At 43.6% G+C, this 17,573-nt stretch overlaps 1 protein-coding gene and 1 long non-coding RNA gene across 2 annotated transcripts in view; one reads left to right on the top strand and one right to left on the bottom strand.

The window, feature by feature from the left end:
- LOC142311824 (uncharacterized) overlaps positions 1–2,823 on the top strand; it is a 45,707-nt gene extending 42,884 nt beyond the window's left edge. Inside the window, exons 3-4 of the long non-coding RNA XR_012754300.1 lie at positions 700–911; positions 2,696–2,823. This is a non-coding gene — a long non-coding RNA (uncharacterized LOC142311824). The remainder of the gene's footprint in view (positions 1–699; positions 912–2,695) is intronic.
- Positions 1–17,573, bottom strand: part of CBLN4 (cerebellin 4 precursor) — a 54,488-nt gene that overhangs the window by 10,064 nt on the left and 26,851 nt on the right. Inside the window, exon 2 of the mRNA XM_075350580.1 lies at positions 15,700–15,816. Coding sequence (XP_075206695.1) covers positions 15,700–15,816 — 117 coding nt within the window. The remainder of the gene's footprint in view (positions 1–15,699; positions 15,817–17,573) is intronic.

The raw sequence follows: 17,573 nt of genomic DNA, 5'->3' as shown, positions 1-17,573 counted from the left end.
AGACTTAATAAAGGACTTAACTATTGCGCTAATTTCATCCAGGATTCTCCAGGGAAAGGTTTGAACCAAGGACCAAAATGTCAATCCTGCAATAAATTATCATTAAATCTGGTGAGGAGCTCATTGTTTGCCTTGGATATTTTAATGAGAGGGTTATGTACACACGGAGTGCTCCCTTATACATAATAAAACTCTATATACAGAGGGAGTGAACATATATTGTATATGCACACTGCTGGGGCTGATACCGACTCTGCCATGTATATTAGAAATCCCCATCAGTGGAGGGAGACATGACCTATAGGTAATTATTAAAAACCAGGCGTCACATACCTCCCTCTGATTCCTGCATCCATAGCTGCCTGAATAAATATTCTCCCTCTAGCAGTCTACACATGAAGATATTTACCCTTGTACTTTCCCTTATTCCTAAGCCCTATTCAAATAAAAAAAATAAGCAACTCCCGTTTTGGGTATACAGCCCCTATGCAAACGTAAGCGTTTCCATGGTTTCCATTTATTTTATTGGCTTATGTTGTAGAATTTTTGGAATTATAAATTCAGTATTTTTTACACCTGCAAGAAAGGAGCCATTTCTTGGGTTTACAGTGCCTATTCTAATTATTCTTATCACTTATGTTATTTTCCGTCGCTGCAATGCGTCTTGTAGAATCTCAGCATTTTCCATTATCTTTACAGATTCTGTCAAAGCCATGTTTAAATAATTATTGGGCAATAAAAGAGGCCGTTATCCTGGGCGCGCCGCGTAATATTCACCGCCACCAATATACATAAAGAATAGCGGCCGGAAAAGTCATTAGAGAAGAAATCAACAAAATTAAAGATTTCACAGAAAGGGGCCAGAGAAAATTAAAACAATTCATAAAAAAATCCACCCCTCCTCCATATAGGTGAGAAAAAATATGGTATATTTTGTATATACTGTACATCATTTTGTTATATTGTACTATTGTACATTGTCTCACTTTATTAAAGGGAACCTGTCTTTAAATGGTTGGGGCTAGTTTATTTTTATTTTTTTACTAGCTGTAGCACCCGGCGTTGCCCAGGATAGTAACTGTCTCTCTGTTTCTCTCCCAGTCTCTGTCTGTCTCCCCCTCTGTCTGTCTCTCTGTCTGTGTCTGTCTCTATCTCTTTGTCTGTCCGTCTCCTTCCCTGTCTGTCTCTCTGTCTCTTTCCCTGTCTGTCTGTCTCTTTCCCTGTCTGTCTCTGTCTCTTTCCCTGTCTGTCTCTCTATCTCTTTCCCTGTCTGTCTATGTCTGTCTTTTTCCTTGTGTGTCTCTTTCCCTGTCTTTCCCTATTTTTTTTGTCTGTCTCTTTCCCTGTCTGTCTGTCTCTTTCCCTATCTCTGTATTTTTCCCTGTCTGTCGCTTTCCCTGTTTCTTGCTTTCCCAGTCTGTCTGTTTGTTTCCCTGTCTGTCTATCTCTTTCCTTGTCTCTTACCCTGTCTCTTTCCCTTTCTCTTTCCCTGTCTCTTTCCCTGTCTGTCTCTGTCTCTCTCTTTCCCTGTCTGCATTGTGACTTGCCAAAATTCCATTTAAGGGCGTGGCTGCGCATTCTTCTGAACTTCTGGCTGCCTTGTGGCTCCCAGTTCCTTTGTCTTTAATGGAGGCAGGTTTTTTGTCGATGAACTGTAAAGCATGGGGTTACAATTTCCCCTGTCTGTGCAAAATTTCATGATTGTACATGCGACGGTGCAAATTCTTTTAGCAGACATACAAACATACATACCGTACATACATACATACACTCAGCTTTATATGATAGATTTTTTTACTTAAATGCATACATTTATGGCTAAAAATAATTTTGTCACTTGGGTTTTCATAGTTTGCCTTTTATAGCATCTGTGCTACATTATGTATCTCTGGCTGCAGAATGAGTTACCTGTGTATCCATTAGCGAGCTCAGTCCAATGGGAGAGTTTATAACTCTTTTATCTGACTTTTCCTGAGCTTCTCTTAGCTGATTTATTGCCTCAGACGACATCAAGTTGAATATACCAAGAAACAAAGAGCCTATAAAAGCCAATTGGTGCAAAATTTTTAATGAAACCCAATTGCGAAAAAAAATGAGGGGCCACAAATAAATGCATTTAAGTAAAAAAAATAGTCCCCAAGTGAATGTGGTACCTTACAACAATTAAAAACCAGCTGCCAGATCTACCGGTCCCGTCGTGATTGCCTCCTACCCTACACACCACATCCATGGGACTCATAATACACTTTATATGACTGACCACCAGGGCTTATAGCTGTTTGATTGCCCCTATGATGTCATAATATCACACACTGTGCGGCTGTCCATAGGGGCTCATATTACATGACAGCGCACAGTGGCACACATGCACTAGAATTTGGGCCATTATTTCTGTTGGGCACGGGGCAGAATGTAAGGCACTGACCGTGCCACATATTATTGCTCCTTGTAAAATGACTCATTTTCTAAAGCAAATTTCCATAAAACATGCAAGAAAGCTATTGACATAAGAAGTGAAGTACAAATGATTTATGTAGATTATTTCTGATATTTTATGCCCTTTTAAGACAGAACAATGACGACCTTTCCGCAACAGCTGATACAACGACGGCGGGTGAAAAAGCCGGAAATGTGATTCATTTTGGCCTCTGCTTAAAAGTATTTTTTTTTATTTCTCTTGATAATTGTATTTCAGGCTCAAAAGAAAAGACATCAAAGGGGAAAAGGAACGAACGGAGTGGCCCGATACGTGTAATTAAGATGTTTGCTGGAAAAATTATTATAAAGGACGCAGAGTTTGTGTTCATATGGTCTGTATGGATGGCAGAGGTCAAATAAATCTCCTAGGATGTTTTTATTATTAATTATTAGTATTATTTTCTTTATTTAGGGAGGGGGGCGGTGTTATTGATTGTCCTCTTTTCTTTAACCTTTATGTAATGTAATAGACTTTAATTGTTGCTGTCTGGAAACCTACAGCAAGTAGATTGCTATTAGAGGTCGATAGATAGATAGATAGATAGATAGATAGATAGATAGATAGATAGATAGATAGATAGATAGATAGAGGGATAGATAGATAGATAGATAGACAGACGGACACATTAGAAAGATAGAGAGAGAGAGAGAGCGATAATAAATAGATAGATATATAGATAGATAGATAGAGGGACACAATAGATACGAGTGTGACACCACACACTAGGCCCCCGCGTAAGACTGTCCCATAAAGGGTTACACACAGCCGACAAAATCCTAGTCAACCCCCCCCCCAGGGTAGGACAGGCACACCAGTGGGCCGGACCAGGTGGATGAGAAACGCCCACCTAGGGGTCTGGAGAACCCGGGGCCTGAAAATAGTGAGTGAAGTTGAAGGTTCAAGTGGAGTGAAGTAGTAGAGAGGAGTGGAAGTTCAAGTGCAAGCCAGAGTGGAAAAGTCGTCGGGGTTGGAGCCCCAGCGTGCTGGCTAGGTAGCAGTTGGTGGTCCGTGTCAAACAGTAGACAGGAAGACGGCTGCCGGAGATCCGAGGTGGACCGGAACAGGGTTGGGCCCGCCGGTACCGACACCGGAGAACCGACCCGGAAACCGTGCACAGAGGGGGTACTTGGACCCTGAAGCCAGGACCGGAACCAACGGCCTAGCTAATTAACTAATTGATGGCAGGATTACAGGTTCTGTCCTAACCAAAGTCCCAAACAACAGCCCACTGCGGGGGATAGGGCATCCGTCAGGGCCCGGTAGATCCCACAGGTCAGCGTCAGCGGGCACGGCTCCCACCAGTATTTCTGGGAGCGGGCTTCCATGTTCCATACCGGAGAGCCCAAAGAACTTAGAGTAGTGCAGAGCAAAGTGACACAGACCATCAGCCCAGGTGTGGGACCCGAATGCACCCGGCTGCGGCGGCCGGCCACCACCACCTTGGTTTACCACTGGACTCATCTCATTTATTTAATCGTGAGTAAACTGAGACTCCCTGGTCTGACCAGGTGCGCCGACCCCTGCCATCACCGTCCCCTGCACCGAGTCACCGGCCCCGGGGCAACCATCCCTACCCACAGAGGGGTTAACAAGTAGCTGCCATCCCATCGCCCCCGGGTGCCCCACAACAGCAGTGGTGGTGCCACACTTCACCACACACCATCACAGACAGTTTACAGCAAATCCCGTACAAATACGTCCCCTTTTATTTGAAGTGTCCGCGCGACCCCCGGGTCTGGAATAATCCCTCGAGCTACACCGCGGATCCAGATCCAAGCAGCAGCCCAGCTGCTGGCACGGGGGCGGCACAGATAGATAGATAGATAGATAGAGGGATAGATAGGTAGATAGATAATAGATAATAGAGGGATAGATAGATAAATAGATAGATAGATAGATAGATAAATAGATAACATAGGTAGATAGATAGATACAGTGCCTACAAGTAGTATTCAACCCCCTGCAGATTTAGCAGGTTTGATAAGATGCAAATAAGTTAGAGCCTGCAAACTTCAAACAAGAGCAGGATTTATTAACAGATGCATACATCTTACAAACCAACAAGTTATGTTGCTCAGTTAAATTTTAATAAATTTTCAAAATAAAAGTGTGGGTCAATTATTATTCAACCCCTAGGTTTAATATTTTGTGGAATAACCCTTGTTTGCAATTACAGCTAATAATCGTCTTTTATAAGACCTGATCAGGCCGGCACAGGTCTCTGGAGTTATCTTGGCCCACTCCTCCATGCAGATCTTCTCCAAGTTATCTAGGTTCTTTGGGTGTCTCATGTGGACTTTAATCGTGAGCTCCTTCCACAAGTTTTCAATTGGGTTAAGGTCAGGAGACTGACTAGGCCACTGCAACACCTTGATTTTTTCCCTCTTGAACCAGGCCTTGGTTTTCTTGGCTGTGTGCTTTGGGTCGTTGTCTTGTTGGAAGATGAAATGACGACCCATCTTAAGATCCTTGATGGAGGAGCGGAGGTTCTTGGCCAAAATCTCCAGGTAGGCCGTGCTATCCATCTTTCCATGAATGCGGACCAGATGGCCAGGCCCCTTGGCTGAGAAACAGCCCCACAGCATGATGCTGCCACCACCATGCTTGACTGTAGGGATGGTATTCTTGGGGTCGTATGCAGTGCCATCCAGTCTCCAAACGTCACGTGTGTGGTTGGCACCAAAGATCTCGATCTTGGTCTCATCAGACCAGAGAATCTTGAACCAGTCTGTCTCAGAGTCCTCCAAGTGATCATGAGCAAACTGTAGACGAGCCTTGACATGACGCTTTGAAAGTAAAGGTACCTTACGGGCTCGTCTGGAACGGAGACCATTGCGGTGGAGTACGTTACTTATGGTATTGACTGAAACCAATGAAACCATACTACTTGTAGGCACTGTAGATAGATATAATAGATAGATAGATAGATAGATAGATATCATAGATAGATACCATAGATAGATATATAGATATCATAGATAGACAGATACCACAGATAGATACTATGGATACCATAGATAGATATCATAGATAGACATATACCATAGATAGACATATACCATAGATTGATATTATAGATACAATAGATAGATAGATACCATAGATAGATATCATAGATAGATGGATTTCTAAGACTACAGCAGCATTTTGTGTGTACTAAGATATATGCAAACATTGAATATATCAATTATTTTAAACATTACTGTATAGTGCATACAGAATACACTTGTAAAATTGAAGTACTTAGGAAATTCATGAGAGCCCACCAATAACAATAAGGCGTACTTTTCTTGACGGGTAGGTTACGGGTACATTTGAATATGTATATGCCGGCACTCCAGCAGAGGAGCACCTGTCAGTCCTAGGACTGACCTGAAGTGGCATTATGAAGTTATCATGCTGCTGATGCCATCACACTGCTGCTGGTGCCGGTGAGGCAGTAGCAAAAGTGACGGCAGGCAATGGTAAGTGCTCCATGGAGGAGCTGAAGATGCTATCATTTTAGATGATAGGGCCGAGGGGAGGGGCGAGGAAGGGGATATTTGGTATTACTGCAAGGGGACATTATGGGGCAATTAGGAGGGGAGGATTTGTGAAAGGGGGCATAGTATAGTGTGGGTGAACTTTATGCTGAGAGGCAGTGTGGGGGTAATATGGAAAGGGGCAGTCTGGGCGAAATACTATTGAGAGGTGCCGTATGAGAAGAGATCGTCATGTTTTGGAAAGGGGCAGTATGGGGGAGATATTATAGGGCAGTGTGAGAGGAAATTAGGAGAGGGGCATTGTTAGGGGGATATAATAGAGAGTGGCAGTGTTGGGGAATATTAGGGAGAGGGACAGTGTCAGGGGTATATTATATAGAGGGGAAATGTTGGGGAACACTATGGAGAGGGGCAGTATTGGGGGGTACCATTGATGGGGAAGTGTGGGGGATATTTTGGGAAGGGGCAGTGGGAAGGAGAGGGGCAGTGTAGGGGGAATACCATACAGAAGAGCAGTGTGGGGGATATTTTGAGAAGGGGTAGTGGGTGAGATGAAATAGAGAGTGGTATTGGCATGGTGATATTATTTAGAGGGGCAATGTTAGGGACATTATGAAGAAGAGCAATGTCACATAATACCATAGAGAGGAGCAATGTGTTGGATTTTTCAGAGAGAGGCAGTGTGACGGGGATATTTTGGAGAGGGGCAATATGAGGGGGTTATTTTGGAGAGGGGCAGTGTGTGGGGGACATTATGGAGAGGAGCAGTGTGTGGGAGATACTATAGAGAGAGGCAGTGTAGAGGATATTTTGGAAAGGGGTAGTGTGAGGGGAATACTTTGGAGAGGCGCAGTGTGGGGATTTATTGCGCAGGAAGCACAGTGAGGGGTTATTCTTTATAATAAATTTCCTTTCCTCCCTGCAGCATGGCTATAAGTGCGGGTGCCGAGCAGGTTCCAAATACTATTAACCTACAGATTAACCCTATATCTGCATGGTAATATCATTTTTTCACATGACAGGTTCCTTTTAAGAGATTCATTTGGAGATCATCTGCTATCTATCTATAGTGGTATTCATACCCCATGAACTTTTCCACATTTTTTCATGTTATGCCCACAAATGTAAATGTATTTTATTAGGATTTTATGTGATATACCAACACTAAGTAGTAAGTATTTGTGAAGTGTAAAAAAAATGATACATTGTTTTCTAAATATTTTAAAAGTATAAATCTGAAAATTGTAAAGTGCATTTGTTTTCAGCCCCCCTTAATCAATATTTTGTAAGACCACCTTTTACTACAATTAGTGCTGCAAGTTTATTGGTCTATGTAAAGTAGTCAGTGTGCAGCTTGTATAACAGTGTAAATTATGGTGTCCTCTAAATAACTCAACACAGCCATTGCTGTCTAAACCGCTGGCAACAAAAGTGACTACATTCCTAAGTGAAAATGGCAAAATTGTTCCCAAATAGCCATTTTGCCCCCCCGTGTCATGTGACTCATTAGTGCTATGAGTGTGACGGGGTATGCGGCAGAGCAGTAAGGGACGCCAGGCCAAGGAACAATCCAAAGGGCTTTATTGGAACCACAAAGATAAAGCACCAAACATAAATTCTTAAAGTCTGCAAAGAGTCCACAACAAAACAAAAGATCCAGGGGAGCCTCCCGGTATTCCAACGCCAGAGAAAATATGGAAATGGTCCTTATATGAGTTCCTTGAGTCCAACAGGGTGAACAACAAAACACAATCCCACGTGGCCACTGATCTCCAATATGTGACAGTCCATACACAGGCTCTAGGATCCAGTCTCAGCTATAAATCCTAGTCCTTCTCCAGCCGAGATCCAACTAGCTGACCTAACATGGGTCTTATTGTTCTTCTCTCCTGGGATCAGCCCCTAAGGTGGGCCCAACTCCGCCTGGACATTTGATGACATATGATACATGAATGGACTTCCTGGCTCTGTCTTGTTTACCAAGTTGTAGATTGGAGAAGTCCCATGCTGAGAAGAACAAACAATCCCCAACCAGTAGTACATACAGGACAGTCAAGGAGAGACAGACTATTACACCATGAGCACAGGCAGGGGAGGGACACACTGTTACAATGAGGTCTCAGGTATGAATGGGGAGCAGGTGTGTTACATTTGGTGTTATCTCTCACACACTCTCTCATACTGGTCACTGGAAGTTCAACATGGCTCCTCATGGAAAAAGAATTCTCTAAGGATCTGAAAAAAAGAATTGTTGCTCTATATAAAGATGGCCTAGGCTATAGACGACCGCCAACACCCTGAAGGTGAGCTGAAGGATGGCGACCAAAACCATACAGTGGTTTAACAAGACAGATTCCACTCTGAAAAGGCCTCAACATAGTTCACCAAAGAAGGTGAGTACATGTGCCCAGTGTAAATCCATAGGTTGTCTTTTCAAAACAGATGAATGAGTACTGCCAGCATTGCTGCAGACGTTACAGGGGTGGGGAGCAGCCTGTCAGTGCTCATTCCATACTCTGCACACTGCATCAAATTAGTCTGTATGGATGTCATCCCAGTAGGAAGCCTCTTCTAAAGATGATGCACAGAAAAACCCACATAAAGGTTGCTGAAGACAAGTAGACTAAGGACGTGGATTACTGGCACCATGTCCTGTGGTCTGATGAGATCAAGATAAACTTATTTACTTCAAATGGTGTCAAGCGTGTGTGTTGGCAACTAGGTGAGGAGTACAAAGACAAGTGTGTCCTGCCTACAGTCAAACATTGTGGTGGGAGCTGTATTAGTGCTGCCGGCTGTAGGGCTACAGGTCATTGAGGGAACCATGAATAGCAACATATACTGTGACAAACTGTGGAGGAGCGCAAGGTCTCTAACATCCACCAGCTCCATAATGTCATGGAGGATGGAAGAGGATTCCATTGGCTCCTGTGAAGCTCTAGTGAACTCCTTGTCCAAGAAAGTTAAAGCAGTGGTTGAAAATAATAGTAGCCACACAAAATATTGACACTTTGTGCACAATTTGGCCATGTAGTCACTCTTGTTGCCAGTAGTTTAGACACTACTGGCTCAATATCCAGCTTTACTCCAAAACTGCTGCTGCATTCCCTGCCTTTGCTTTTATACAAGCTATGACACCCCTTCCTCATTGGCTGTGCTATATCAAGTGATATTATAGCTGCAGGGGCCGCGCCTGAAGTAACATCAGGCAACTGTGCCAATGCAATCATTGGCAATGTGTAATGAAGTCAGTTTGCATTGAAAAGTAATAATACTCATACTACTACTACTACTACTACTACTACTACTACTACTACTACTACTACTACTAAATTATTATTATTATTTTTATTATTATTATTATCTATTCACTGGTGTGATCACCAGTTGCTAATTTCCTTAACAAGTTGAGCTCTCACAATCCCCCTAACTTACTCTTCTAGTCTGCCCTATATATGTGGGTGCTTCATAAGGGGTGCACGCGTGTGGGGTACTGCATCAGTGCCCTCTTATGCAAAGTGTCCTTGTTGCTAAGTGCCGGGCAGTTATTTCAATGGCAGTTAATCAGGACAGGAGGCAGGTAACTTACTCTTTGACACCCTCTATTTCAACTATGAACTTTATTTCTATCTCCATCATCCTTTGTGCTTTTACTGTCCAATTTCCCCACCCTGTCCCCCCTCCATCCCCATTCATCCACATCAGCCCCTCTCTCCTCTCCTCTCCCTTGCACAGCTCCCATGTTCTTTTCACCTTTGTAAAGAATCTCAGTCCTTCATGCTCTAGGGCAGGGGTCTCAAACTCAGCTGGGTGCATGGGCCGCATATAGAAAAAAAAATTGAGAGGGGCCGCATTATTTGCAAAACAAAGTGAACATTTTTTAATGATTCCATGTTTTCTTTCTATACTTCTTTCGATCGCTTTTTTTAAACATTTTTTGCTTGTATATTATAACAAACGTGCACTTTTTTTGTTAAGTTTATATATAAAAAGCATTTTTAATGACAAAAAAAATTCATGCTTTATTATAATTTTTTTTTTACATTTTATCACTTTTTTGTAGTATTGTTTTACAATTAGCAGCATCATATAGTAATCTTAGCCAACATCTTGTAGTAATGTGTCCATGCTGCAGTAATGTCTCCATCCGTGTGCCCTGTAGTAAGGTGCTCATCTTTGTGGTATTGTGCCCAGTTATATAGTGCCCTGTAGTATGTGCCCATCCTTGTGCCCTGTAGTATTGTGCCCAGTAATATTGTGCCCATCATTGTGCCTTGTAGTATAGTGCCCATCCTTGTAGTATTGTGCCCATCCCTGTAGTATTGTGCCCATCCTTGTAGTATTGTGCTCATCAGTATAGTATTGTGCCCATCCTTGTAGTATTGTGCCCATCCTTGTAGTATTGTGCTCATCCTTGTAGTATTGTGGCCATCCCTGTAGTATTGTGCCCTGTAATATTCAGCCCGTCCTTGTAGTATTGTGCCCTGCAGTATTGTGGCCATCCTTGTAGTATTGTGCCCATCCCTGTAGTATTGTGGCCATCCCTGTAGTATTGTGGCCTGTAATATTCTGTCCATCCTTGTAGTATTGTGTTCTGTAGTATTGTGGCCATCCTTGTAATATTGTGCCCATCCCTGTAGTATTGTGGCCATTCTTGTAGTATTGTGCTCTATAGTATTGTGCCCATCCCTGTAGTATTGTGGCCATCCTTGTAGTATTGTGCTCTGTAGTATTGTGGCCATGCTTGTAGTATTGTGCCCATCCCTGTAGTATTGTGGCCATCCCTGTAGTATTGTGCCCTGTAATATTCTGCCCACCATTGTAGTATTGTGCTCTATAGTATTGTGCCCATCCCTGTAGTATTGTGGCCATCCTTGTAGTATTGTGCTCTGTAGTATTGTGGCCATGCTTGTAGTATTGTGCCAATCCCTGTAGTATTGTGCCCTGTAATATTCTGCGGCTGCCCATTCTTGTAGTATTGTGCTCTGTAGTATTGTGGGCATCCCTGTAGTATTGTGCCCATCCCTGTAGTATTGTGCCCTGTAATATTCTGCACATCCTTTTAGTATTGTGCTCTGTAGTATTGTGGCCATCCCTGTAGTATTCTGCCCATGCTTTAGTAATACGCAAAAAAAATTGTCCTCACCTTTCCTCCATTCCCTTTGTGCCCACCATCAGTATTTGAAGAGTTTTGGATGCAGCATGCTTCAGCTGCGTCCAAAACCCTGCTATGTACAGTACAAGCAGAGTGGATGGGATTTCTAAAAACCCCATGCCCACTGTTCGTGTATGGCCCGCAGTGAAAACTGACCTGCAGTCCGGCTTACAGAGGCCGTAGCATGTGAATTTATGCTGCAGAGTCGGAAGCGTCCTCCCTAGGCAGAACACAGCGAGGAGACCACAGCGCTCCAAACCCTCATCGCCGGCACGGGCAGCTGCGGTCTCCTAAGGAGGAGACTTGCGGCCCCGCAAATCAGGACCCGCTGCGTCCAGGACGCAGCGGGTCCTGATTATGAGCACGTACCTTACCTGCTTGTTGTGGCCCATGACGATCGCGGCTCTATGCTAAGGGACGGCGCCGGCAGGAACTTTACTGCATTTGAATCCATTTGCGGTGCCACGCAGAGGAACTGTGTCGGGACCAATGGCTGCTGCCTGCCAATCAGATGCAAGGAAGTGATGTCGCTGTATGACGTCACCTCCTTGCATCTGATTGGCAGACAGCAGCAGCAACTGGAATAGAGCTGACAGCTCCTCTGCGCGGCACCGCAAATGGATTCAAATGCAGTAAAGTCCTGCTGGCGCCGACCCTCAGCATAGAGCCGCGATTGTCACGGGGTCTGCGGGCCGCGATTGTCACAGAGGTCTGCGGGCCGCAACAAGCAGCCTCAGAGGCCGCATGCGGCCCGCGGGCCACGTGTTTGAGACCTCTGCTCTAGGGTCTTCCAGAATAAGCCATGTCTCAACTCCAAAAACTATCTGCTCTTTCTTCTTTTACTGCTGCTTCTTTCAGGCTATATCTCTCCTAATCCTGGTCCACCCCATGCCAACTTTACCCTTTCCTTCACCTCTAATAGAAACCCTGCTAACCTCATTAACTTTAGTTTTACACCCTCATCTCCCTCTTTTAATTGTACTCTCTGGAATCCATGGTCTGTAAGTAACAAGCTCCCTTACATTCACAACTTCTTTCTCAATAATTCTCTTAATCTGCTAGCCCTCACTGAAACCTGGATTCAGGATTCTGACACTGCTTCCCCTGCTGCCATTTCTCATGGCGGCTTACACTTTTCCCATTCACCAAGATGCAAGAACAGACATGGTGGGGGAGTCAGCTTACTTCTGTCCCCATAGTGCACTTTCCAGGTCATCCCCCCAGCTCCATCACTCTCATTCCCTTCTTTCGAGGTCCACACCATCAGGTTTTTCCAACCCCTTATCCTCAGAGTAGCTTTCATATACCTTCCCCCAGGCTCACCCACCACATTCCTTGACCACTTTTCAGCCTGGCTGCCGCACTTCATGTCCTCAGAATTACCAACCCTTATCCTGGGAGACTTTAACATCCCCATGAACAGCCCCTCCTCCACATCTGCATCCCAGCTTCCTTGGCCTCTCACAGCTCTCATCATCTCAGGCACATGAAGATGGTGACACCCTTGACCTGGTCTTCGTCTGCCTCTGCTCAATCTCTCACTTTGATAACTCACCTCTTCCTTTCTCTGACCACAACATCTTCTCCTTCAAGCCTACAAACCCTCGTCCACCCCAGCACACTCCTACCTATCACACATTCAGAAATCTACAGGCTATTAACTCTCAGACAGTTAAAGACTCTCTACACTCATCACTCTCCCCCATCTCCTCTCTTTCCTGTCCTGATCTGGCTGTAAACCACTACAATGACACACTCAGTAGAACCCTAGACCAAGTAGCACCACTCACCCTCAGAACCTCCAAATACAGAGTAAAACAGCTCTGGCTCACATCGCAAACTCAATTTCTCCAGCAATGCTCCAGGAGTGCCAAACGCCTATAGAGGCAAACCTGCACACCAGAAAACTTCAGACCCTACAAATCTGCCCTTCACCTTGCCAAACAGACCTACTTCACCACCCTGATCTTCTCACTATCCAACAGTCCAAAAAATCTTTTCAACACATTTCCCTCCCTCCTCAGTCCCAAAGCACAGACCCCTATCACAGACCTTCATGCTGATTATCTGGCCTGGTATTTCACAGAGAAAATAGAAAACATCCACTGAGAGATCAGCTTCCAGCCACCAAGAGTCGTAATTCCCATCCCTCCCACATCCCATCCAGCTCACTTTCCACATTTGACCCTGTCACAGAGGAGGAAGTCTTCAAGCTCCTCTCTTCTTCTCGTGCTACCACTTGCCCTACTGATCCCTTCCCCTCACACCTACTGCAGTCTCTCTCTCCAGTTATAACTACTCACCTAACTAAAATCTTCAATCTCTCTCTCTCTTCTGGTATCTTCCCCTCCTCCCTGAAACACTCTATCATTACTCCTTTATTAAAAAAAAACCCTTCTCTTGACCCATCCTGCACAACCAACTACAGACCAGTCTCCAATCTCTCCTTCATCTCCAAACTCTTGAAGCACCTGGTCTAATCCTGCCTCACCCTCTACCTCTCCACTCATTTACTTCTAGATCCTTTACAGTCTGGATTCTGCCCCCTACACTTGACAGAAACTGCCTTCATCAAAGTGACCAATGATCTTCTGACAGCAAAACGTAATGGTGACCACTCTCTGCTTATTCTTCTTGACTTCTCAGCATCCTTCGACACTGTTGACCACCATCTCCTTCCCTCTACGCTCTATTCAATTTGCCTAAAAGACACTGTGCTCTCCTGGTTCTCTTCCTATCTTTCTGGCCGCTTATTCAACATATCATTTGCTGGCGCTACATCTGCTCCTCTTCCTCTCACTGTTGAGGTCCCTCAAGGTTCTGTCCTTGGCCCTCTTCTTTTATCCCTCTACACTGCGCCAATTCGACAGACCATCAGAAGATTTGGCTTCCAGTACCATCTTTATGCTGATGATGACACACAGCTATACACCTCATCCTCTGAGCTCACCCCCGCTGTACTACAGAACACCAGTGAGTGTCTGGCTGCAGTTTCCAACATCATGTCTGCTCTCTATCTGAAACTTAACCTTTCGAAAACTGAACTTCTTCTTCTCCCTCCGTCTTCTGACCTTTCTAAACCCAACATCTCCCTCTCTTTATGCGGCACCATGATAACTTCTAGACTGCAGGCTCCCTGTCAGGGTGTTATACTTGACACCAATCTCTTCTTCACCTCCTATATACCATCTCTTGCCCACTCCTGTCACTTGCACCTCAAGAATATCTCTAGAATCCGCCCCTTTCTCCCAATGAAAATGACAAAAACCCTCACTGTGGCCCTGATCCACTCCCACCTTGACTACTGTAACTGTAACTCTCTATTAATTGGTCTCCCCCTAACTAGACTCTCTTCTTTACAGTCCATCCTTAATGCAGCAGCCAGAGTCATCTTACTGGCTAACCGCTACTCAGATGCTTGTTCTCAACCACAAAGCTCTCCACAGTGCGGCACCCCCCTACATCTCCACCCTCATCTCTGTCTATCACCCTACTCGATCTCCACACTCTGCAAACGACTTTCAACTAACATCCACACTAATTCGTACCTCCCACTCCCGGATCCAAGACTTCTCCCGAGCTGCACCAATCCTCTTGAACGCTCTACCCCAAGAAGCTTGGACGAATCACAACTTACTGAGCTTCAGACGCTCCCTAAAAACACATCTTTTTAGGGTGGCCTATCACACTCCGTAGTCAAATTAAATCCACATAGTACCTCCACGACTTCTCAGAACATAACTCCACGTCAAACTCCACTGCACCCAAAAGCATCTCAAAGATTGGCTGACTGATTCAAGCAGCCTTTATTTATCCCCCATTTCCTTGAGACTGCTGGATTGTCACTGTAAATAAGCACTTGCACCTTGCCCCCCCCACCTCATTGTAGATTGTAAGCTCTCACGAGCAGGGTTGTCTTTTTTTTCCCTCTAATTATTGTATTTTCTATAACTGTTACTTGTTTGTATATGAACCTCCTGAATTGAAAGGCGCAGCAGAATATGTTGGCACTATAGAAATAAAGATTTATTATTATTATTATTATTATTATTAATAATCATTTTTATTTCTATAGCACCAACATATTACGTATTACTGCGTAGTATGTTGGTGCTATAGAAATAAAAATTAATAAAATAATAAAATAAATAAAATAAAATACAATTATAAAATTAATTAATAAAATAAAATAAAAATAAATAAAATAACATAAGTGATAAAATATTACAATTATTACAATTAATAATAATAATAATTTTTAATATTATTGTTCCATAATAATAATTATTACATAAATAATAATAATACATAAAATACATGACAAAAAAAAATAGAATAAAACAATTACCCATAGCATCTATCTTACTAACTCCACTTTCCATCTTTATAAGTATACACTCCGCAAAGGGTATGCTGTGTCCCCATTCTCTACATCAGAGCTGTGCAGGATTTCTGCACTGCAGCATAGACCTCAGCGGCAGCTCAGTGTAGTCACCGACCACTGCGCTATATACTGACCATTGTCTTCTGTGCAGGGCAATATACACCTTGGAGTGTATGGAGGTGGAGGGACATCCACTTACCTGTATTGTTTGACTTTGGTAAACCTTTATTACATGAAAGTTGAAGCTATAGATTCCTTTCCTTGGAGCCACAAATACCGATTCCAAAGTGAAAAAGTTTCCCACGTTTACTAAGACCTATAATACAAAGAGACAGCGGTTATGGAGATCTGTACATTTTGTATGCTGCACCTTAAAGATCAGATTACAGTATAATCCTGTCTGCAGTATTTTTATCTAAACCGGTCCAAAATACTGTGTTGATAACTACATGACATACAGTACTGTGAATATTTTTTAAGGTAGGTGCCAAATAAGACTGCTGTCAAAAATAAAAGTGTTAATAGTTTATTGTTCTCAATTAAGAAAATGAAAATAAGCAAAAGAAAATTTAAATTAGATCAATAGATTGTTCCAAACATCTTGGAGAACTGACCTCAGATCTTCTGTGGATGTAAGATTGTGCAAATCCTTCTGTATCTTCCTGTAATCACAGTCAGACTCAATGATGTTAATATCAGGGCTCTGTGGCAGCCAAATCATCACTTCCAGAAAGATTTGCAAAAGCCTACATTCACAGTCTGTGGTTAGTTCTCCAAGATGTTTGGATCAACCTTCCTGCTGCGTTTTTGCAAAAACTGTGGGCAGCGTGCCAGGAGAAGTGATGCTTTGATGCTGTTTTAAGAACATATTCTAGTCACACCAAAGTGTCACAAGGAGATTTTTGCAGGCATTGCCAACTGACATGGCATAGTCAGGATTTGTGGAAAGTATCTGCCTGCTAACTTCTCTGATGTCTGTGATCAGCGCAGGGAGACGTGCACGTCGACTCAGAGACTTTGTCAGGCTAGAAAGAGTTAATCTCGGCTTGGCTGCTTGTTTGTCTCTTTGATCACATTCAGTGGGGGGCCAGTCATATCCATTCCCTTCCTATATATGCTGGGTGGATTATTCCATTAATGCCAGCTATAGCTTACCTATACAAGTCTGGTGAGGAGTTGTCATCCAGACTTACTGGTGGTTGTTGTGCATTATTGGTGTGAGCAGTTGTAGTGTTAACCCTTGTTGTCTTTTTCTTGCTGCCTTCCTGCTCTTGCTTTTATCTTTAGTGTTTTACTGTTTATTCCTGTGTGTTTGCAGCGTGTATGACTTTTTGTTTTCCCCTGCTTGACTTAATCTGTGTTTCCATCTCACTCCTGCCCCTTCCTTCCCTGGGGGACAAAGTAACAGACTAGATCCGGTCAGGTGAATAATAAGGTACAGAACTCCGGCATCTCCACTATCAGGAGTAATCAAGAGGTCACGGACAGCCTAGGGTCCCCTAGTGTGAGGAACAGCATATGAGCCCCTGTCCCTCGCTATACTGTAGTCACATGGTGACACAAAGATTGATTTGATATAGACTTCTTTTCTTTGTTTCTTCACTCTGCATTTTGACAATTGATCAAAATAAAGTATTAATATTTCTATGTATGACAACATTCCTACTTTGCATAATTTTTCAACCATTTTTCATGGTTGTCCATGCTTGCTTGGGATGAAAGTCTGCAGTCACTCTGTGTGACTGTAGACATCTGAACCCTTAAAGCAAGTGCGCCGCACACTGTCAGGGTTCTCTGGTATTGCCAGTGAGATTGCGCGATCATGTGACTACAAGTATGAGACTTACATACATGGATCACAACTAGACGTGCTTGGCCTTGCTCAATACAAGTTAGTTGAACTATGTCGAGCACGTCTAGTCTGAATGTGGTCGGCAGTATGCAAATTGTTGGCAACACCAGAGAAACCTGACAGTGTTTGATACGTATGCTGCAAGGATTCTAAATTCTGTAGTCATATACAGTGACTTCAGACTTTAACCCTTTCACGACCGGCCGATTTTTCGCTTTCCG

The sequence above is a fragment of the Anomaloglossus baeobatrachus genome, chromosome 5 (assembly GCF_048569485.1).
Source record: "Anomaloglossus baeobatrachus isolate aAnoBae1 chromosome 5, aAnoBae1.hap1, whole genome shotgun sequence".
NCBI lineage: Eukaryota > Metazoa > Chordata > Amphibia > Anura > Aromobatidae > Anomaloglossus > Anomaloglossus baeobatrachus.
This window is presented reverse-complemented; position numbering and strand designations above follow the sequence as displayed.